This window comes from Rhinichthys klamathensis, unplaced genomic scaffold, assembly GCF_029890125.1.
Source record: "Rhinichthys klamathensis goyatoka isolate OS25496 unplaced genomic scaffold, OSU_Roscu_1.1 h1tg000104l_1, whole genome shotgun sequence".
Lineage (NCBI taxonomy): Eukaryota > Metazoa > Chordata > Actinopteri > Cypriniformes > Leuciscidae > Rhinichthys > Rhinichthys klamathensis.
Genome location: NW_026606643.1, coordinates 3086603 through 3109089, shown reverse-complemented (window position 1 = coordinate 3109089; position 22487 = coordinate 3086603). Strand labels below are relative to the sequence as shown.

At 38.7% G+C, this 22487-nt stretch overlaps 2 protein-coding genes and 1 long non-coding RNA gene across 3 annotated transcripts; 1 reads left to right on the top strand and 2 right to left on the bottom strand.

Annotated features, from left to right (window-relative positions):
* Positions 1–2052: 2052 nt before the first annotated feature.
* Positions 2053–7772, bottom strand: LOC130087049 (uncharacterized). Its single transcript, XR_008807322.1, has 2 exons — positions 7591–7772; positions 2053–2275 (listed from the first exon to the last, which is right to left on the bottom strand). It is a non-coding gene; the product is annotated as an uncharacterized LOC130087049 (long non-coding RNA).
* Positions 7773–9697: 1925 nt separating this feature from the next.
* Positions 9698–16718, bottom strand: isl1b (ISL LIM homeobox 1b). The gene is made up of 7 exons (XM_056253245.1): positions 16689–16718; positions 14882–14936; positions 14566–14749; positions 13440–13684; positions 12251–12528; positions 9881–10009; positions 9698–9784 (listed from the first exon to the last, which is right to left on the bottom strand). The coding sequence occupies exons 1-7, from the start codon at positions 16716–16718 to the stop codon at positions 9698–9700; spliced, it is 1008 nt and encodes a 335-aa protein (XP_056109220.1).
* Positions 16715–22309, top strand: golph3b (golgi phosphoprotein 3b). Its single transcript, XM_056253365.1, has 4 exons — positions 16715–17118; positions 17538–17669; positions 17753–17867; positions 20391–22309. Exons 1-4 carry the CDS (start codon positions 16906–16908, stop codon positions 20813–20815), a joined length of 885 nt encoding a protein of 294 aa, XP_056109340.1. The 5' UTR covers positions 16715–16905; the 3' UTR covers positions 20816–22309.
* The last annotated feature ends 178 nt before the right edge of the window (positions 22310–22487 follow it).

Below are 22487 nucleotides of genomic sequence, written 5' to 3'. Positions count from 1 at the left end.
ACCGAGTGCCCGTATTTGGGAACTCACCTTTAGGGAGGCCTAGTGAGGCCTACTACCTGGCAGCCAGTAAAGCTAGCTGTGCAGTTGCCCATCCTTGGGACTTCGCCTTCAGAGAGGCCTGGAGAGGCTAAACTCTCAAAGTGCCCTTAGAACAGGTGTCCAGAAATGTTGTTGTTAAAACAGATGCGCTGTGTGCAACAGGCATGCAGCTTCAGGCTCCTGGACGGGGCCCTGACTGCACTGGCATACCATCTGCCCGGAGTTGCTGGCAGTGCTGTTCGCCCTTGGTTTAGACAGTTTCTTCAAGGAAAGCACGTGTTGATCAGTACAGACAACACTGCAACTGTGTAAATCAACCGGCAAGGCAGGGTACTGTTCACATCTCGGGCAAGCTCAATCATGCGGCCGACGTGCTCTCATGACAGCTCATGGGGTCCCTCGGCATGGATGCATTGTCACACAGCTGGTACTGGGGCCTACGCAAAGACGAGGAGCAGATCTTGATGGTTGTGCCCTACTGGTCCACTCAGACCTGGTTTTCGGACCTGATGCTCCTCATGACGGCCCCTCCCTGGCGGATTCCCCTGAAGGACGACCTGCTTTCTCAGGAACAGGGCACCCTATGGCACTTGCGTCCAGACCCTCTGGAACCTCTACGTGTGGTCTCTGGGTGGGATGTGGAGGACTTAAGTGGCCTACCACGGCCGTTGGTGGACACTATATCTCAAGCTAGAGCCCCCTCTACCAGACGCACTTATGCTTTAAAGTGGAGTCTGTTCACTGAGTGATGTTCTTGGCGGCGGGAATACCCCCGGAAATGCCCGTAGGCTGTCCCCCTCCACCTTCAATGTCTAGGTTGCCACCATCGCAGCACATCACAATGCAATTGATGACATATCACTTGGAAAGCACAACCTGGTTATCATGTTACTGAGAGGTGCCTGTAGGTTAAATCCTCCCCCAGACCGTGCCTCATATTGTATACGTTGAACTTGCTGACTGAATGGGAATGACTGGGTTACTAATGTAACCCCCGTTCCCTGAAGAAGGGAATGGAGAGATTATTGTGTATGATGGACAAAAAATGCACTGAGAGATGCTTCAGAATATCTTTCAAATATCTTCTTTTATGTTCCACAGAAGAAAGAACGCCATACAGATTTGGAACAATATGAGGGAGTATATGATGACAGAATTTTCATGTTTGGGTGAACTATAAACAAAGAATAGTCATTTCAAATTTAGTAAATAAGTATGTTAGAGGTCTCATATTTCTCACTCTTTTTTGTAACTTGATGAGAAGAAAAAGATCAGGGCAAAGATGAAAGCTTTGAGAGCAAAAAAACAGATTTGATCCATTAATTCATCTCTTTCTGTGATGATGAATTGCCCCGCTGAAGTGCAGCACTTCTTTCATTATTTGATCTAGAGCACAAAGGTGTCTGTATGGGGTTTAGAGCCGAGCAGCAGTATAAAGCATACAAGATCTTTTCAATTCACCTACATCGAGTCTAACAACCAAGTAATGTGGCGAAATAGAGATTGCACTGATCTAATTATATTACCCATGTCTCATAGTTAAAAAAAAAATGTTATAAACGTGCAATTTCATTTGCCCCGAGTGGAAATCATGACATGTAGACAAACTAAAATAAATGTAAAAATAAATAAATATATCTATTGTAAGGCTGAAATAGGTGGTTGAAGCTGGAAATTAACATTTGACCTCCCCCTTTGAGACAAAAGTTTCACCTTATCCGCACCATTCGTTCTCTCAGAGACAACTAAAATTCACACACGGATATATATGGTTTTAATGTGAATGATGATCATTAAGAAATGTGTTTAGTATAATTTTAAAGGTCTCAGGGTGACTGGTACAACTGTCTCATTACTAAATAAGTAAAACAAAAGCTAATAAGGCTTTTCTAGAAGTTTAGAAGATAACTGACACAAAGGAAGGTGGACTAGGCAAATGGTCTTTCTCCCCTACCCTCAAAAGAGGTGTATCTTCTTAAAGGGGTCATGAACTGGCTTTTTAAAAAATGTTATATTGTTGTCTGAGGTCAACTTATAACGTTCGCTTGGTTTTTACATTCAAAAACATCAAAATGAATAAGTAATAGGCTATTTTCAACCCTAGTTTTGAGCCTAGCTCAAAAACGCTCGGTTTTTATGGGCGTCTCACATTGAAGACTTGGAAGTAAACGCCCACTGCTGTGAGTGGATAACAGTTTTGAATATTATAATGAGTTTCAACTCACTCGTCAGTAGGCTAACGATTAGACTGATACACACGTACACATAATTATTAGATATCAAACGATCTGTAACAATGCATTACTAGCCTATCAGATTATTATTATTTTTTAAATACATTTTTTACTCACATAAGTGTGTTGCACCGTGCACCCACTGATCTATATGACTGGATAGCTCATGACGTCATAAACAGTAAAGCCACCGCGCCGCCATATTGTGATTCCCTAGTGAGCTCACGCGTTCTATTGAATCAATAGGAAATTGTATGATTTGACTGAGAAAACATTGCATAACGAGACACCGTCTTTAAATCTAAAGTCTCCCTGAACAGTCTTACAATGCAAACATCCTAAGCATTTAAATGGGTATTTGTTTAAAGTCGGAAATTATTCCTGCTTACTAAAAATTAAGTATATGTGAATTGTGAACTTAAAATTGAGCTCTTTCTGATTGTGTTTTACAGATAGATCAGTAGTCTGTTCAAGTATTTGATTAGTTAGCAAGAACATGTCTATAAAGGTATTTTTGGTGCAAAACAACTGAACGCCTGTGACAGTGGAATTTGTAGTTGTATAGAATAGCCACACATGTGTATCAGTAAATGTGAAGTCACAGAGAGAAATATTTTAAAAGTTGCAAACTTGTAGACTTTTTTGTATCTTCCACAAACACAACACAACAGTTACACCTTCTCAAATTCTTCATTGCAGGCACACACATCCTATTCTACAAATCAAAAATTAAGAAACTCGTACGCTCACATTTTTGCTACAGTTGCTGCAGTGAATATGGTGCAAAACGCGTTTACACACCTGCATCATAAAATGTGAAGTCACAGAGAACTGAGTGTCGTTTCTGGATAAAGGGGGTTCGAAACTCGCGCCACCTTGTGGGTGTTGCAGGAGTAGTAAGCACTTGTAGCGTGTCAGAGGGTCAGAGTTAGAGAACTCTCATCGTCGTTATTGTGTCATATGTGTTAGGGCTGTATATTATTACATTATATCAGGTTAGAATAGTTATTAATAATAATGAATAATTGTTATTATTATAATTATAGTAGCTATATTATAGTCTTGTTATATTAATTAGATAAGATTATTTGGATTGCTTTGGATTTTTGGTAGTTTAGATTTTTGGATCTGGACTGGACTGCTTTTTAATTTGGATTGCCCTTTTGGATTTGTTTGCTTTTTATGACATCTTCCTTTTTCATGGTAATGGAGCCAGCAAGAAAGAGGAGATCCTCCCCTGTCTGGGCTCAACAGAAGCATCAATATCTTCATTTATACCCACTGGCACTGACATTTTATGTTCCCCTGCATCCTCTGTTCCTTGTGAAAGGATATTTTTCCAAGGCTGGTGAGGTTTTGTCCAAGAAGAGGAATTGACCCTTCGCTAAGCCACGCCCGAAAACCGCCACTGGCCAATCGTGTCTTAGCAACCGTAACTAGGCGCGGGAGGTCTGGCAAGCTTTCGAGCGAGGAGCGCTGTGTGCGTATGAATTGTGCAATCTGATACCCGGTATCCTAAAAGTTTGGAATTGTTTTCCTTCCTGAAAAATCTAAAAGCCAAGGGGAGAAATGATGGGCGTGGATCAAGCAGTGTGGGAGACCCCGTTCACAACTATGTCGACAGGATTAACAAAAACACCTATTACTTGGAAGTTAGAAATAATGACGGCTCTTTGTTCATAATGCATATATTTCAACGTAAAATAAGACGATTAAAGACAAGACGGAGGGTCACAGACATACTTTAAAATATATTTAAGCATTAAATCGACAGCCTACTACCCCTGACTGATGCCGCGTTCCAGGCAACCTGTAACCCGTGTTTTTCCAACCTTATACCCGTGAAAGTGCACTGGAACGGCAGTCAAACCCGTGACTTCCCACCCGTGAACTCGTACTAGATCGATGTACTCCCAGTTACGAGTTCTGACGTCACATAGCCCGCAAAACCATACAAAACAACAATGGCAGCCCCTACGGATGCAGTGTTTCTGCAGGCGGTACACAGTTAGAATACACTTTAGGACAATATAACGTTGCAGTCAAATTAATAATAATATAATAATAATGATAATAATAAACACACGATTATGTATTACAATGTTATGTGTCTGAAACAATAAGTATGTATATACACACACGATTATGTAATACAATGTTATGTGTCTGAAAAAATAAGTATGTATATTGCGCTCAGGTAGTTTGTCGTGACTGGCCTGGAATGCTACAAAGTCGTGAGTCGTGGTTTGAAGTCGTGATTTACGTGCTCAAAAACCTGCCTGGAACGCAGCATGAGTAACGTTAACTTTACACTAACACTAATGCCGCGTTCTAGGCAACCTGTAACCCGTGTTTTTCCAACCTTATACCCGTGAAAGTGCACTGGAACGGCAGTCAAACCCGTGACTTCCCACCCGTGAACTCGTACTAGATCGATGTACTCCCAGTTACGAGTTCTGACGTCACATAGCCCGCGGAACCATACAAAACAACAATGGCAGCCCCCCCCCCCCCCCCCCCCCCACACACACACACACAAACACACGGTGAGAATGCACTTTAGGCCAATATAACGTTTCAGTCAAATTAATAATTATATAATAATGATAAAAATACACACACGATTATGTATTACAATTTTAAGTGTCTCTGAAACAATAAGTATATATTGCGCACAGGTAGTTTGGCGTGACTGGATGGAACGCTACAAAGTCGTGAGTCGTGGTTTGAAGTCGTGATTTACCTGCTCAAAAACCTGCCTGGAACGCAGCATTACTCCCGGTGTTAGTGTTATTCCACAAGATTTATGGATAAATCTGGATAAACTGTTTGATTTATAATTATTAGATTATTTTCACATTTCACTTACCCTGCTGTGCACGAACATAGCTGTTCCTCAATTTGTGTGTTTCCCATTTGAATGATCAGCGTATGAGGCGGTTGCTGTTTGCGCTGGGAATATAGGCTTTAGCTTCAATTTTTAAGAAATTATTCTCTTATCGGTTGCATATTTTGTCGTGGATATATATCCCTCGAATGCATACTGCAGTCCCTTTTGTCTTGCTCTCTCAACAAATGTTTGCCAAAAATGACTAATTATCTCATTGGGAATGTCTGACACTGGTGCATATACACTGTAATAGACGTGCCAGGCGCGAAAGCTTGACAGGCGTAGCAACAGTAACTACGGAGGGCGGGGCTTAGCGAAGGGTCAATTGTCTAAACCCCAACACACTTCAAAAAATTCATTTTCTCAATAAAAATCTATTGCAATCCTTCCTCCATCCACCCCAAACTGTGGTGTTTACTGCAGTTTACTTTATTACACTTCCTCGAGTCCCTCCACCATAAGCACTGCACTCAACACAGTCACTTTTGTTGTTCATACTGTCCCTATCCAATATTTTTTGGAATAATTAATTAACTGTGTGTGTGACAGTTGTCTCTGTACAAGTAAATGCAGACAGAGAAATACACGTTTTATTTCATACCCAGGCAATGGACAAATGTCTGCACAGATCTCTTTATTATTGCAAATGAAAGGTTACAGAGACATTAACTTATATTTAGAAGAAGATAAATAAATAAAACATTGCGGGAGGGGGACGGGTCATTGGTTCAGAATGCTAGGTGTCACTAGTGAGCAATGCTGAATGAAGCTTCGAGTAATGAACCTTTGGTTGAAGCAATGGGCTGCGAGCAAGGGGGTAATCCACCAGCCGGAAACTGAAGTCTCCCCGGGCGCCGCCATTGGCTAACAAGCCTTCACCTGCTGTTAGCATTCCATTGACTCCCATTCATTTTTACGTCACTTTGACAGCGAATAACTTTACAGCTGAGGCGTTTAAAGACTCCATTTGTCCATTATTTATTTCTAAAGAAACACGACAATGTATAAAATGCTCCATTACCTTGTATCTTACGTTGTGGCCCCGTAAAAGCAGTTTTTGTAAAAATAGGCTAACGATTGCGTCATAACACGCGACTCTCTGTCGCATAGAAGAGAAATGAACGTAAAGACAGATGTAGAAGCTCACTCGCAATTGGGGGACGTGGAGGCATAAAGTCAAGGGAGAAGCCCATAGAGAGTCAAAGTTGCTCCTGCTGCGAGCTCATGAACAGCTAATACTCACGATCTCCGGCTCTGCAAGATTCAGAAGGGAATGATTCAGATTCCTTTTGGCACAGCTACTAGAAGACGTACAACAGTCACGTCACAACTACGTCTTCAAGCTCAGTTTGAGCCTGCGCAGTGCGCTTGGCAATCAGGAAGTGAGTGCTTCTATTTGACTTCACTTTTCTCTGTTGAAGTCTATGGGGTCGCTGTGTCCATTTCTTTTACTTTCTAGGCTGCGAGGTCTCAGTGGTTCAGGAAGCCTCATCTTGCCATCACTACCAAGCATTCCTATTAGAATCCAGATGAAGCTTATGCAGCGACTGTCTTCTTCCACAACCAGGCACTGCACAATATTTTGTAAACGGCATGTTTATTGCTCGGTAGCTCGATCCGGTTTGTTATCACGGGGTAGGCCTATGTTATTTAGCTATGCGTGTAATACGCATAGACAGTAAAAGAAATGGACAGAGCGATCTCATTGGAACTCAGTTGAGACAGTTGAAGCCCACTTTTAGCGATTTTTGAGAACTTCCGTTCCTGACGCGCAGACTCAGACCGACTCAAACTAAGCTTGATGACGTGAGCAACCTGTCTGACAGACGTTAATCTTCTAGTAGCTGTGCGTGAAAACTGCCAACGTTAATCTTGCAGAGACGGGGAACTTGAGCAAAGAGTTCTTTGGCGTGAGTGAGCAGGAGTAAGAATTCCGTTGCTTTTATGGACTCATTATCTATGGGCTTCTCCCTTGACGGGACGTCCCCCCGATCGCCTGCGAGCTTCTCCTCCTGTCTGTACGGTAACTTCTGTACAGCGCGACAGAGAGTCGAGTGGTTATGACGCAATCGTTAGCCTATTTTTACTAAATCTGTTTCTACGGGGCCATAGTGTAACATAGAAGGTAATGGAGCCCTTTATACATTGTCGTGTTTCTTTAGAAATAAATAATGGACAAATGGAGTCTTTAAACGCCTCAGATGTAAAGTTATTCGCTGTCAAAGTGACGCAAAAATGAATGGGAGTCAATGGAAATGCTAACGCAAGTGAAGTTCTGCTACAACATGGCGGCACCCGGCCGGCTTCAACTTCCGGTCGATGGATTACCCCCTTGGTAATACGCGAATCGGTGGGCGGGGCTAAACCGGCCGTGTTGAAGTAGGCGTTGATCTTCTTCTGCCGGGGTGGTGTTTTATCCTCTTTGACGTCATAGTTCCCCACTTTGAAAAACGAGTCGTTTGCTGAGCCTGGTGTCAATAAAAGCATTTATTGGACTAACAAGGACGTTTTCAGTTCTGAAACTTACAGGATATTCTTATAATATGATGACCTCTTAGAAGTCAAAAGCTCAAGGAAAATTTGATTTCTCAGTTCATCACCCCTTTAATGCAAATTAGCAGGTTTTCCATGTGAAAACATTCTGGCTATTTAATGGACTGCAGTGAGAAACTCGAGGCCTTTTCTGTAATTCAGAGAGCCCGTGAGGTTTAGTCACCCAAAACTCAGCCTCATGTATTTCTTAAAATGTTGGGTTTGCATCTTTCTCTTATTCTAGAGCATTTGATGTTATTGTATTGATTATCTTTGAACTGATTGTGAAATTGGCATGATACTTTACCCGACATAATAAATTGTTACATTTGATTATTCTAATTGACTTTGACATTGTTCATTTAGCTAATGGTTAAAAGGAATAGTCAAACACTCGCTCACATTTAATGATGCACAGACATTATTGAAAACCTTTTCATATTTGGAGTCAGATGAAATTAACGCGTTAATACATATGAGAAAGTGTATTGCATTTAATCAGAAATCCCATTAGCATGGAAAGGATGGAACATGCGCGAGACCTTCGCCGCTGATCGGATGGCGCCATTGGTTCGATCTATAGCGCGACTTAACACTATCATAGAAATCACTTGCTCAAAGAAAAATATCTTGTGTGATCTCTGATGAAATTTCTATTTACGATGGCCAATGCACCTTAATGTATTTCATGATTTTCTGTGTCTGTAATGGAAGTTGCATTTTAACATCAACCCATTTTTAATTGCTTTTCATTAAATATCTGTCTCACTGCTTCCTCTTTGGCAGGTGAAATAAGCAAATAGTAATGAACGACTGCTCAAATTTGTCTTTTTAGCAAAAAAACAAAACAAAGAAACTAATTTTTTCCAGGCCTGTGATGGAATATTTTTAAAATTCACAATGAAATAATAGCCATTGCTATTTCCAAACTTTAGACAAAATGAAAAAGTACAAATGACAATCTAATGAAAACTCGTTTATATTATTCATAATAAACAAAAGAGACTTATAATGCAAACAAAGTATAGTTTACAAACAAAACAAAACAAATGACATATATTTAATAAATATTAAAATATAATAAAATGTTACAAACAAAAGTAAATGGTTGATCAATGTTTCAACATCTAGTATAATACCACTTTGTACTTTCCGTGTTTCCGCACATTTGCTAAATTACCATTTTAATAAAAGCTTCTCAAAGACGTGGATAATTACGGTTGAGGCTTGATATTTCTCACTCAGTTTTGTAAGTTAACAATAAATAGGTGGGGGCAAAGATGAAAGCTGTGAGAGCAAAAAGCAGAGATTTGATCCATTAATTCATCTCTTTCTGTGAGGATGAATTGCCCCGTTGAAGTGCAGGACCTCTTTCATTATTTGATCTAGAACACAAAAGGTTGAGAGCCCAGACCAATGGTATAAAGCAGCATCTCCAAACAAGATCTTTTCAATTCACTCACATGCTCAACAGCAGAGAAATGGGGTGAAATAGTAGATGCATTGATTTGATTATATTCAGTTCAAAACACCGCTCCTACATAAGAAAGAGGTCCTTCAAATGAACCCACACAGCAAAGAGGAACAGTCCTAAATATGGAAACGTCCCTCACTCAAGAACAAAACATATTTAGGACTTTTAGAGGCATTCAGATTTCGGCCGGTTTAAATTTTTGCTGTTTAAGACTGTTTCTTAATGGATGATTGGTTTTCAGAAAGAAATGTCTCTCTTTCTGACAATGGACTGACCATCATAGTCTGACATCATTAAGATTAAATTTTGGTCAGGGAAACAAAATATATTAAAAAATATATTAAAACAAACCATTCCTGAAAAGTATTAATACAAATACAGAATTGAACAGTAAATGCTCTAAAATAGTATAAACTGCTAGTACTATACGTTAAAAAAAAACGAGTGTATAAATGGGTCCTAGGACTGAGGTCCTGAAACTGCAGCCTCCGGTCTTGCAGGAATACTCTGTTTACTCGCTGATGTCTGTCAGGCTGTTGGGTGTGTCTGGATGCGAGCCGATATTGACACAACTTCACCTCCAGCCGAACAAAGACCTTCCTTTGATAAGGAAAGCTGAAAACCAAATCCAAACAATTGAACAATAGTGCAAAAATGATGTATCCATTACGCAATGTTAGTAAGTCATCTTTTGTGTATCCTGATATTTACCAATTGCTGGTATGATCTGTCTTCAGCATTCTTTTGCAGAATAAAGTCGGTCAGTAGTTTCCATGGGGGGCTTATCGTCATGTCACTGTCCTGGCTCTCGGGACTGGCCAGCATTAGATCCTCTGAAACCTTTCATCAAGACCAAACGACAAACACCACTTCAGTTTCTGACTGCAAACTGTCTAGGCATTGGTAGACCTTAGGGGAGTTCTCTGTTACAGGATCTCTCATCGCTCTTGATTCCAGAAAAAAAAAATACATAAAAAAATACACTGACAAATGCATTAAAATTTGTCAGTGTACACACTACCGGTCAATTTTTTTAAATGTTTTTGAAAGAAGTCTATTCTGCTCACCAAGGCTGCATTTATTTGGTGAAAAATACAGTAAAAACAGTAACATTGTGAAATATTATTACAATTTAAAATAGCTGTTTTCTATTTCAAAGTATTTTAAAATGTAATTTATTCCTGTGATTAAAGCTGAATTTTCAGCATCATTACTCCAGTCTTCAGTGTCACATGATGAAATCTTTCTAATATGATGATTTAATGCTAAATTATTATCTTATTATCAATGTTGAAAACAGTTGTGGTGCTTAATATTTTTTGTGAAAACATATAATACTAAATGTTTGTTGAGCATCAAATCATCATATTATAATGATTTCTGAAGGATCATGTGACACTGAAGACTGGAGTAATGATGCTGAAAATACAGCTCTGATCACAGGAATAAATTATGTTTTAAAATATATTAAAACAAAAAACAGCTATTTTAAATTGTAATAATATTTCACAATATTTGTCCTCGTTTCCTTGGCTCCTGGGATCATAAAAATGACATTTTATTTTTATATTTAGTACTGCCTTGAATAAGATATTTCACATAAAATTAGTTAATGCATAGTCAAGACAAAGTGACCCATGTTCAAAAGTTTACACTTGATTCTCTGTGTGTCGTTACATGGATGATCCACACCTGTTTGTTTTTTTTACTTGATGGTTGCTCTTAATTATGATCTTTAATCAAAATAACAACAATTTCCACCAATTATCCAAAAGTTTTAGGGCCCTATTTTAACGATCTGAAACGCAAGTGTCAAAGCGTAAAGCGCAAGTAACTTTGTGGGCGGATCCCGGCGCTGTTGCTATTTTCCCGGCGGGATAAATGCCTCTTGCGCCTGGCGCAAATCTAAAAGGGGTTGGTCTGAAGTAGCTTCATTATTCATAGGTGTGGTTTGGGCGTAACGTGAAATAAACCAATCAGAGCGTCATCTCACATTCCCTTTAAGAGCAGGCGCGCTTGTTCTAAAGCGGATTCCTATTATAACGGCGGATTTGCCAGGCGCGCGCCAGGAGCGGGTCACAGCCGAGGAGAGCAACGTTCTCGTCAGGGCCGTAAAACACAGAGAAGTGACATTGGGGATGGAGAAACCCACCCAAATTAACTTCTGTTAAACAGGCGTATGATAATTTGGGTAAATGTGTAAGCTACATGCTTTTATAATAAATTGTCTATCTATCTATCTATCTATCTATCTATCTATCTATCTATCTATCTATCTATCTATCTATCTATCTATCTATCTATCTATCTATCTATCTATCGTAATAATGTATGATTTGCAAAAATGAAAACTGCTGCTTAGATGAGAGAATCAACGTGTATGCGCGTTGTGCACACGCTACATTGATTATGGCCAAGCATGCGCCCTTAAAATAGCATTATGAACAACGCGCAACGCGCCACTGACTTTAGACTAGTTTTTTCTGGTCAGTGGCGCAATTGTTTTATAGAACAGCAAAATAGCATGAGAAAAAGTTTGCGCCGGAACACGCCTCCTCTTTGCGCTGAACCGCCCCGTGGAGCGCAAGTGTATTTCTTAGTTAACCGACGTGCGTCTGTGGAGGGAAAAGTCCGCTTTGCACGGGTGCAAAATAGGAATGATACATGCGTCAGTGTACAAAGTCATTTGCGCCGAGTGCAAGATAGGGCCCAATGTAGTGTGTTGTCTTGAACATCAGCTTTCGGTCATCCAGGTAGCAACACACAGTCTATTGAGAAATCCCTCTTTTTTGAAGATGATAAACATTCTGCAAGGGTAAACTTGTGACTTCAGCTGTACATATATTTAATATTGCCTTTCACATTACCTTTGGTGCAATAAACAATCCTAAACAGTTTCTTTTTCTTGCTCAAGACACATTGAGAAAGATTTTTTTTTAAATAATTTTAAATGCATTTTATTGAATCATGCTTTTGAAATCAATAAAAAAAACTATGAGTCATGATTTGAACCAAGTCTGAGCGAGCATTGCGAGATAATTCTGCCCCACGCAATCCTAGAACCGGGCCTGTGTGTAGTACCTGCTCACTCGCCAGACAGCCCTCGAGCTGCGTCTGTGTGTGTCTCATCATCACACTTCTTTTCTTATCTTTGCATCTCTTGTTCTGGAACCAGACGCGAATGACCCGAGGACTGAGGCCCGTCATTTCCACGAGCTGCTCTTTCATGAGGGCGTCGGGTCTGGGATTGGCACTGTAACAGGTCTGGAGCATGCGGAGCTGGGACTCGCTGAGAACCGTCCTCACGCGAGTGGCTCTCTCTGACCTCGAGGACCAGGATGCTGAGGACTTCATGTCCTCTGTGATACACACATATATAATGAGACGTTTTACCAACATCACAATCGTCACTGCCGTTTCAACATAACATGACATAACATCTAATGCTAAATGGCTGTAAAAAGGTTAACAAAAAATGTATAAATTTTTTTTTTTTTTTTTTTTTAAACAGTGAAACAAAATCACAGTAGCCCATGCAGCTACCAGGGAACGTTCTGGCCCGGTTCTCACAAAGTTATGACGTTCTTCCAGTGACATTAATAAAATGTTCGTTCAAAGGTCTTTAATGAAGTTAGCTTAAAAATATTATTTATATATCAATCATGAAAGGGTTTTTATCTAAAGCATTTTAGTTCTAGCATGTTTTAAATGTTGTTTCAGAATGTTTTTAGAACTTTCAAAAGTATCATTCCCCTAATGTTTATATAATTGTAAAATGGAATGTTTCCTTAAATGAATAGTTCACTTAAAAATTGTAATTCTGTTATCAATTACTCACCCTCAAGTTGTTTCAAACCTGTATGATGTTTTTTCTTCTGCTGAACACAAAGGAAGATATTTTGAAGAATGTCATTATTGACTGTCTGTAGCCGTTGACTTCCATAGTAGGGAAAAAAAATACTATGGGAGTCAATGGCTACCGTTAACTCTTTGGTTACAGACATTCTTCAAAATATCTTCTTTTGTGTTCAAACTCATACAGATTTGGAACAATAGGAGTAAATGATAACAGAATTTTATATCAGTGAACTATTCCTTTAATTGGAATGTTAGCTAAATATTTATTTTTTTGTCAGCTGGGATCAACATTGATTCAATTGCAAAACGAAATTCAACAGTGATTCAACCTTGAGGTATAGATTCACCTGGTAATAAACATTTAAATGCTGGCTGGGATTGGGAAGCTTGAGCAGAAACTCTGTAGACTTACCGGATGGATCAGCAGTCTCCTTCTGTTGGTTATTTGATGCACACTTTAATTGTTTAAAACACTCATGATGGTCCGTACAGAGCAGTTGACCGTCCCGCAGAACATACTCATCTCCAGGGAGTAACGGACGATTGCAGCTCTCGCATCGAAAACACTGCATGTGATAAATATTCACTGGTGTTCGCATGACATACTCCTCTCTGACGAAGGCTTTGTGGCATCTGGCACATTTACTGCTGCATAATCTGACAGAGAATATAGGGGGGGTTATCATATAAAATAACACTTTACTATACATTGTATATATATTTTACAAATGTATATGTAAATGTATGTATGTGTAATACTATCAAAATTGCTGAATGAAATATTTACATGTTTTGGAATTTTTCATCCAACACTTTTTAAAAGTTTAAAAAGTTTTTGTAAAAGTTTTTTTTTTAATCCTTTCAATTCACTGTACCTTATTTAGTTAGAAAACTGGGTCACACTTTATATTAGGTGCATGTCTTTATACTTACTTTTTTTTTTTTTATTGTAAGACAATGTAGGCTACTTGTCATGTTTTGCATGTTTTGTGTTCATGTTACAACACACCTTTGCTGCTATTGAGGTGCGATACAAGTAAGGTTATGTTTGTATATGGGTGGTTTAAGGGTAAGGGTAGGATAAGGTGTAAGAGAAGGGTCAACATGTTTACTGTAAAAAAGTTGCTGCCTTAAAATTTAAATATCAATCAACTCGGACGTTTAAGTCATTTCAACTAAAATTACATTAAACTGACTTTAAAAAATTTGTTGAATCTTGTAGGCTATATAGCCTATATATCTTTTTTTTTAATAGAAAATTGCTAAACCTTTTTCAATGAGTAAAGCAATGTAAAAAAAATATATGTTGTCATAACTTATTTATCATATATATATATATATATATATATATATATATATTTTTTTTTTTTTTTTAAGTGCCACAGCCAGTTTTTTTACATAGCCTACACCACACGTAAAATCGTATGTCCTCTACACAACAAGTGGATTTTATCAACTGATTAATTTAAAGATAGTTAAAGAAAAGTGGGACAGAAGCTGTAATAAGTAGACCTGAGCAAAACTTATCTTTTTAGTACCTGTGGTCTTTACAGAAGGTTTTCCCGTCTCTGATGAAGCAGGTGCGGGACTCGTCCAGATACTGATGGCACTGCGCGCACCGCAGACACTGCGCGTGCCACTCCAGATCAGGAGAAACCCGCAGGATGAAGCGATCCAGGATCAGATGCCCACAACCCACGCAGGATGAAATCAGCTCATTTCCTTTAATAACCAAGAATGAGCCACATTATTTATATTTCTCATCGTTTAATTGTGGTGACGTTTCAAAATACAAATACGCATCTCACCTTACGCTGGCCTATAATTAAGTTGAACTTTTGGATGACAACTTACTGTTCTGTTGATCTCCCATCATGTCAGGAAGCAAATGTAACAACGCCGTTATCTTCTAAATGATAGCCTAGGCTATTAAACACTAAAGAGAATGAACTACACATCTACAGGGCCACTAAGTCTGGCTCGCTCCTCTTTATTTATTTGATGTGACGTAGGTGCAGGAGCACCAATCAGGTGCTCACCCGCCACTGGAATCCCCGCCCTCTAACACTTAGACACGCCCACAACAGGTACAACACATGTTTTAGGCTATATATTAACAAATAAATAAGTATAGAGAATAATTGCATAGGCCTACATCGTAATTATATTTCATGGGTTTTATATAACTGAAACACATATTAAATAAAACCGATGATAGATTTGAATAGAATGATTTGGCTATTTAAGTTATATTCATATCTTACAAATTTGTTTTTTGTAATAATATTAGCAGTGTTGTAAGCATTATATTTGTATTTCCAAATTTCACTTCTTAAAGTCCCCATTAAATCAAAATTGAAGTTTTTTGGGGGGCTTATAGTATGAATATGTTAGTCGAAGATATAGTGTTCAAAACTTACAGTCTCTCACTTCAATATGGATCAATGATTTCGATGACATCACTCTGCACCTCAGCTTCTCATCAGATATTCTGTCAAATCAAATGCTCTCTAGAATCTAAAGTGTCCTGCCCCCTTCATTATAAATAGACCTGAAGCTGCATCACACATTTATTGTTTTAGTGAATGGCACACTATAGGGGTTAGGAAACGATTCAGACAGTGTAAATGCTTTCCATTGGGGTGAATGAAGTCTGGTTTCACGTTAGTGTCATGTGAAGCGCTGCAGTACACAGTCAGCTCCGGTCCAGAGACACAGAGCGGATCATATGATCGAGTCGGCGCAGACCAGAAAACATATCGTGACCCATTTGAATTTTGCACAGAATGCTTTAATTGATATGGAGGAGATTAGGAGGGGAAACGGTTAGAGAAACTGCGGCTTTACCGAGCTCAACGGCTCTGGTCGAGCTGTGATATAAACGAAACACTATTGGTTATTTAAAAAAGGAGGAGCTGTTTGATATGTCCCGCCTTGTCTTCCTGTTTCAGTGGAATTAGGTCAACACATTAAATAATGCTGCTGGTGTCAAGGCACTTCAGTGGGCCTTTAAACATTTCATACGGCTCCCCAGATGGTTTGAATTACCTTTCCTGGATACCAATAGATAAAGATTTATTTGTTTGCCCTATTGTATCCTGGTTCCATTCTGGAATAGATATACATTAATAAAATAAAATAAAGTTTGATTTAGCCAACTTATTTATCTGATCATAGGTGTAGCAGCCTAAAATGATCATGTGTATTAGGTTGTCACACAAAAAGAAAGAAACACATGCAACTTTCAACGTTAAATTATGAAAATGGAGCCTAAAATGAACCCATTAGAAAATGTTGGTTATTTCAGGTTGTTGGCTAGGCCTAACTAACGTCCCAGAACGTTATTATTTTGTTTCCCAAAAATAATCATAAGGAAGAGTTATGTTAACGTTAAGGGAACATTCTGTGTTTATCTGAATTCGAGACTTAAAACTAAGATTGCATTGATTTCTATAAGCCTAGGCTTTTTTTATTTACAGGGGTGGCAATACAAAAATGGGTTCCATGATAGTCGGAAAACTGTTTCATTTATTTTGTCATAACACAAAGAAAACTACTATAAAAAGTGTCTAATAGCCTATCTAAAAATATGAATTTGTCACCCACAGATATAGGATCAGCGAGCGTCTTCGCGCAAACCTACACGCAGACGTCACATTACATGCGTCATTGCGTCATCAACGTCCGCCATATTGAATAAGGAAATAAGAGTGGAAGAGGTGGAACGTCCCGGATGCATGTAAACATCCACGTCAACAGAAAGCATATTAATGAAACAGTTATAGGGGCACGGAACAGCGTGAATATAGACATTACCTGTCGGATGTATAATTAAAAGACTGTTAAACACACTGGTGTTTTTAGGCTTCTGCAAAACAATGACTTCGCTAACGCAGAGAAGCTCGGGCCTGGTGCAGAGACGGACCGAGGCCTCGCGTAACGCCGCCGCCGCGGATAAGGAGAAAATCCCCGGAGAGGATGAGGACGAGTCCCGCCGCGGAGAGGAGGAGGAAGAAGACAAGGGCGACTCCAAAGAAACACGGCTGACTTTGATGGAAGAGGTGTTATTGCTCGGACTGAAGGATCGAGAGGTTCGACCTGACTTATGTGGCTTTGTTAGTCAAATGGTCGCCAGGAAGCGGCTAGTTAACATGATGATGACTAAGTTAGATAAATCCTGTTAAACGACACAGATTAAGTGTCTTAAGAACAGCTGTTTCTGGAGACCTTCAACATTTAGCCTGTTAGAAGGGTCCCAGTCGTGCTTTTCGAGTAAAATATAGTTAGAAAGCATAACGTTAGGTCTCTAAGTGTTCTGTCGTAAATGTGAATTATGTAACTGTTAACTCTTTATAACTAACTTACCCTGCACATAACAGTTGCAACATGATAGGCAATTCTTGTTGATGTCATGTAAAATTAATGCCGTCTGGACCTTTTATGTATTTTTATGTGTGATATATCTGCCGATGTTGTTCTTAGAATAATAATTGAATAACTTCTGTCTTAGGGTTACACGTCATTCTGGAATGATTGCATATCTTCTGGTCTGAGAGGGTGTATGCTTATTGAGCTGGCCATAAGAGGACGCCTGCAGCTGGAGGCATCTGGAATGAGGAGGAAAAGCCTTCTGTCCAGAAAGGTGTGTGTGTGTGTGTGTTTTAAATTATTTTTTTAATGCTATTTACACTTCATTTTGACAATTTATACTTGATTGTTCATCAGGTTTTGTGTAAATCTGATGCCCCCACTGGAGACATGTTGCTGGATGAGGCATTGAAACATATTAAAGAGACTCAACCTCCAGAGACAGTCCAGAGCTGGGTTGAGTTGTTAAGTGGTGAGTTGTGAATATATTTGACGCATGTACAAGTATGTTACTTATTTTTACGGGTACATTCACAGTTCCAAACCTGTTTGACTTGCTTTCTTCTGTGAAACACAAATATATTTTTTTAAATGTTTCATTGGGATTTTTTTTTTCCATAAAATGAAAGTCAGTGGGATTCAGTGTTGTTTCAATCCCCTCTGATTTTTGTTGTTTAGTCAAAAAAGTTGCAATATTCTTCATAAACATTTGGAAGGACATGTAAGTGATGACATACTTACATTTTTTTTTGTTAGTTTTTTTGCCTTAAAGTCAGTGTGAAACATTGCAAACAATATTACTTCTGTGATCTGATTCATTTCATGAAATAGAATTTTAAAAAAAGAAGTGCGGTTAGGGATATTCATTTAGTTTGTTTTCCCCTAACCGACAACCGAAACTCGTTAAACGATAAGTTTGTTAAATTAGAATTAAGTTTAATTAGAGTGGTTAAGTGTGTGTGACCCATTAAAAATAACAAAATTTGTTTTCCAGGGTTTAGTTTTACATGCGCAAATAGCAGAATAAACAACAGAACATGAGGATTCATCGTCACATCATGCACCTGCAGCGGTTCTGTGAACACAGAAAAACAGAATAAAAGCATATTTATTAAAGGAATAAATACGCAAAATAGATTTCACTTAAATATTAACAGATTAACAAAATAAAATAAAAAGCTGTGACAAGTAGGAGCCTATATGATGAGACGACACAAAGCGCATCCTGTTTGATTTCTTTAATTTACTGTAAGTATTCAGAATTAAATGTAAACAGTTTCTAATGATGTCTTACTCTTATCTGCATTATTATAAGGGAGTTTTTTAAGTTGTTTCCGCTTGAATTGTTGAAACTAGGGCTGCAACAAACGATTATTTTGATAATCGATTAATCTAACGATTATTAGAACCGTTAATCGATTAATCAGCGATTATTTTCGCCAACTAATCAGTACATTTGGAACGATTATTCAGCTTTTTCAGTTACTTAAAACACTGAGTTATACATATTCTAACTATAATATAAAAAAAGAAAATCACTTCAGCTTTTGAAATGGTTGTTTTAATGAACTAACTAAACTGTTTAGCCAACTAAACAGGACATTCTCTTTAAGTTTTCAGATTTCGGTCCAACTCAAATCACACACAAATGCTCTCTAAGTATTCTGTTATCTTTCAAAAAAAAAAAAAAAAAAATCTAATCAGCTGCATTACAGACAAACTTTATCTGCAAACAATTATTATAAGTATAAAATAAAAGTAATTGACATGATATTCTTCATAACATCACTTTTTGTAAGTCTTCATGAATATGGAACAAAATACAGGCAAGTGATAAGACCGTAATACCTAATAGTGTTACAATAATAAAAACAGCCCTGACTCCTAAGCTCGATCAAGCTTTATTCAATGCAAAAATAAAGCACCACATTACTGTAATTATATTATTATTGTTAATATTATTAGTTGTATTGCATTCTCTAATAAAGAGATTTACTGCTAGTTATTTAGCTCCAGCTGGAGAACATTCACCTCTCACCGGCTCCTCTTGTGCCGGGGTGTTTCCTCTTTAAGTGCTTTAACATGCATGTTGTGCTCCCGTGAAAAGCAAGTTCCGCCTTGCATGTATTGCACACGACAGCATTCTTCGTTTGAAGTTTTGTGAAACTTTCACACACCTAGCTAGTTCGGATTCGTTTGCACTCCGTCATATTTCGCGCTGTGTTTTCTTCTACCGCAATAGCATTTGTAAGGGCTGCATTACACTCTAGCGCTACAGCGCCGTAGTGAAGTAACATGGCATTTTATTTTGTTTGAAATTTAACTTGTCCAGTGGGACAACTAATTTTCTCTTCCACTTGCCCTACAAAAAATCCACTTGTCCCGGACAAGCCTTAATGTCGAGCCCTGCTGTTCATAATCAAAATAAAATAGTCAAACCAAACATATAACAAGTTACACTGCTCAGTTTGTTTGCCATTTTTGTTCTGTTCTAGATACCGTTAAATTTAAAGGATTTAATATGGAGTGAGGGAAACTAAAATAGCCTATAATATATCTATGTTTATAGTGTTTTTAATATTTGTAAACAGTACAAAATACAGTACAGGTATTTTGCATTAATGTAATAAAAAAACTTTTTTAGGTTTTTTTATTCTCTCAAAAGCTCAATTTTATATGCGTAGAGGTTTTTTTTTTAACCATGCGGCAAACGTTTTCAAAATATCTTGATAAATTGCGTTTGAACCGTTTAACCGATTGTATTTATCTAAAAAATTCTTAATGTTGGTTAACCGGTTAATTATGTATTGGAAAAATAAGAGGAATTTGTGGCACCATCCAAAATGAAAGATTACTTTTTGATATAGTGGGCTATTTTAGATGTCATGTTGATTTTAAGCTTTGTTGATTCAAATATGCTACAAACATCAAAAAGTGCTAGAAATGGATAATTCCAATTCTAGTCAATTTCAAAGGCCCTTTTTACATTCTTTAGGTGAAACTTGGAACCCGTTGAAGCTGCACTACCAGTTGCGAAATGTCCGAGAGCGTCTGGCTAAGAACTTGGTGGAGAAGGGCGTCCTCACCACGGAGAAGCAAAACTTCCTGCTTTTCGACATGACCACCCACCCGCTCACCAACAACAACATCAAACAGCGGCTGGTGCGCAAAGTCCAGGAGGCCGTCCTGGAGAAATGGGTCAACGAGCCCCAACGGATGGATAAGCGTCTGCTGGCTCTGCTGTTCCTGGCACATTCCTCTGATGTTCTAGAGAACGCCTTCGCTCCTCTGCTGGACGACCAGTACGATCTGGCCATGAAGAGGGTGCGGCTGCTCCTGGATCTCGAGCCGGAGGCCGAGGCTGCCAAGTCGGGCGCCAACGAGCTGCTGTGGGCGGTGGTGGCCGCTTTCACCAAATGAACCTCCAGAGTAGAGAGAAAGGGACTCAACTTTGTGCTCATGGCAATGGACTCAGACCACTGGCCCCAAGCTTGGTTGATTCGGACTGATATTGGTGATGGTGATGATGGAAATACAATTTTTGAAGGAGATGATGATGATGATGACACTTGGAAAGGGACGGCTTTTTCTCATTGTCACAGATCTGACTCTGACCTTCACAAAGGTGTTGCCCTGTCTACGTCTAATGGCCAATAGTTGCTACATGATTGCAATTCACTGTGAGGCTTCTTGTAGTTCATGCACTTAGATCATAAAGTTCATGTAAGAACGAAAACGAGCGCATTGAAGGAGGTGTTTTGTAAAGGGTCTGTTTCCCTGTACTAAACTAGGCCGTGACTCTAATCCTAATCCAGATCCTGGTATAATTCTACAGTAATCTCAATCTCCATGTATCTTTGAATAAGGAGCCACTACTTCCGAATACACGGGCTTGATGATCCTTGTCATGGTTTCATGAAAAGGTCCTGTTTCAGTTGCTTTTCCATATTCAGCAGGGAATGTTCCTTGAGCTTCTGATGCCTGAATTGGGTCTTGAATTAACAGAAAATAAACCTTTCCACATTTAAAAAGACTGAAACGCAAGCATCAGTTTTTCTCCGGTGCTTTAAAGATAACATGACCCTTCTTCCTTGCAAGTCTTCTTTCCAGAAATCCACTCTTTCTGAATGCTCGAAGAATAAAATGTTCAAATGTGTGCTAATAATATTGGTTTAAATTCAAAGACAATTTGCTGGCAATTCTCATCAGCCTGTGTATAAAGTGACTAAAACCTGATAGTGATTGTTCTTTTACTCACAGCCTTTTTTTGTTTAGCTGATCAGGAAATCCAGTTCATCTATTCACCCCAAGATTCACAGCTGTATTAATTCAATCTTACGATGGGTCTTGTACTGTAATACACCACCAACAGGTCAAGGAAGCATTGAGCTCGCGTAGATCCCAAGTCAAGCATCTGGCTTTAAGTTGCCTCATAACTTTCATCCATTTCATGCAAATGCCAGTCAAACACTAGCAGAGCCCCGACACCAAGGAAGGCTTTCATTCCCGAGGCCTGTCCATAGTGATCACTGCATTGATGTAGCCGTCTCGTCTCATATGTATGGTTTCATTCATGTCATAATATCTCTTGCTATATTTCCAATTTTTATACTATGTTTTTAATCATTTTTATTTTGTTCCTTCCTTTAGCTGTTAGCAGAATATTTGCCGGAGTCAATTGTCATGTTTTTGGTTGTCTTCTGTCCTGAAAGAGGACTGGTAATGAACGGGGAATGGATATGCCCTTCCAGTGAAAGAAGCAGGTGTTTGACATGTTTATTTTCTGTTAGTAAAAAATACGTAATGAGCTGTAAAAAATAAAATAAAATAGAGATGGTGTGAAATGGATGCCCTGATTTGTACATCTGCTTTGTATCATATAATAAAGGAATATCTTTAAGTGCCTGAAAGGGATATGAATATTAGCTGTCCTCGTTCTTTAAGTTATGTAGATTGCACTTAGTTTTAGTGCTGTGACCAGTGGCGTATGTTTGATTTTGAAATTGGTGGGGACGGGGACATCAATATATAAATATATTTTAAGTTTTGATTGAAATTATTGCTAGGGATATATCAGTGTCACTGGATATTG

Coding starts and splice junctions, on each gene's coding strand:
- golph3b (XM_056253365.1), top strand. CDS start 16,906: ATGACTTCGCTAACGCAGAGAAGCTCGGGCCTGGTGCAGAGACGGACC. Junction 17,119..17,537: donor TCGGACTGAAGGATCGAGAG/GTTCGACCTGAC, acceptor CTTCTGTCTTAG/GGTTACACGTCATTCTGGAA. Junction 17,670..17,752: donor AAAGCCTTCTGTCCAGAAAG/GTGTGTGTGTGT, acceptor ATTGTTCATCAG/GTTTTGTGTAAATCTGATGC.
- isl1b (XM_056253245.1), bottom strand. CDS start 16,718: ATGGCGGACGTTGATGACGCAATGACGCAT. Junction 13,685..14,565: donor ACCTTCTGTAAAGACCACAG/GTACTAAAAAGA, acceptor ATTCTCTGTCAG/ATTATGCAGCAGTAAATGTG. Junction 12,529..13,439: donor GGAGACTGCTGATCCATCCG/GTAAGTCTACAG, acceptor TGTGTATCACAG/AGGACATGAAGTCCTCAGCA.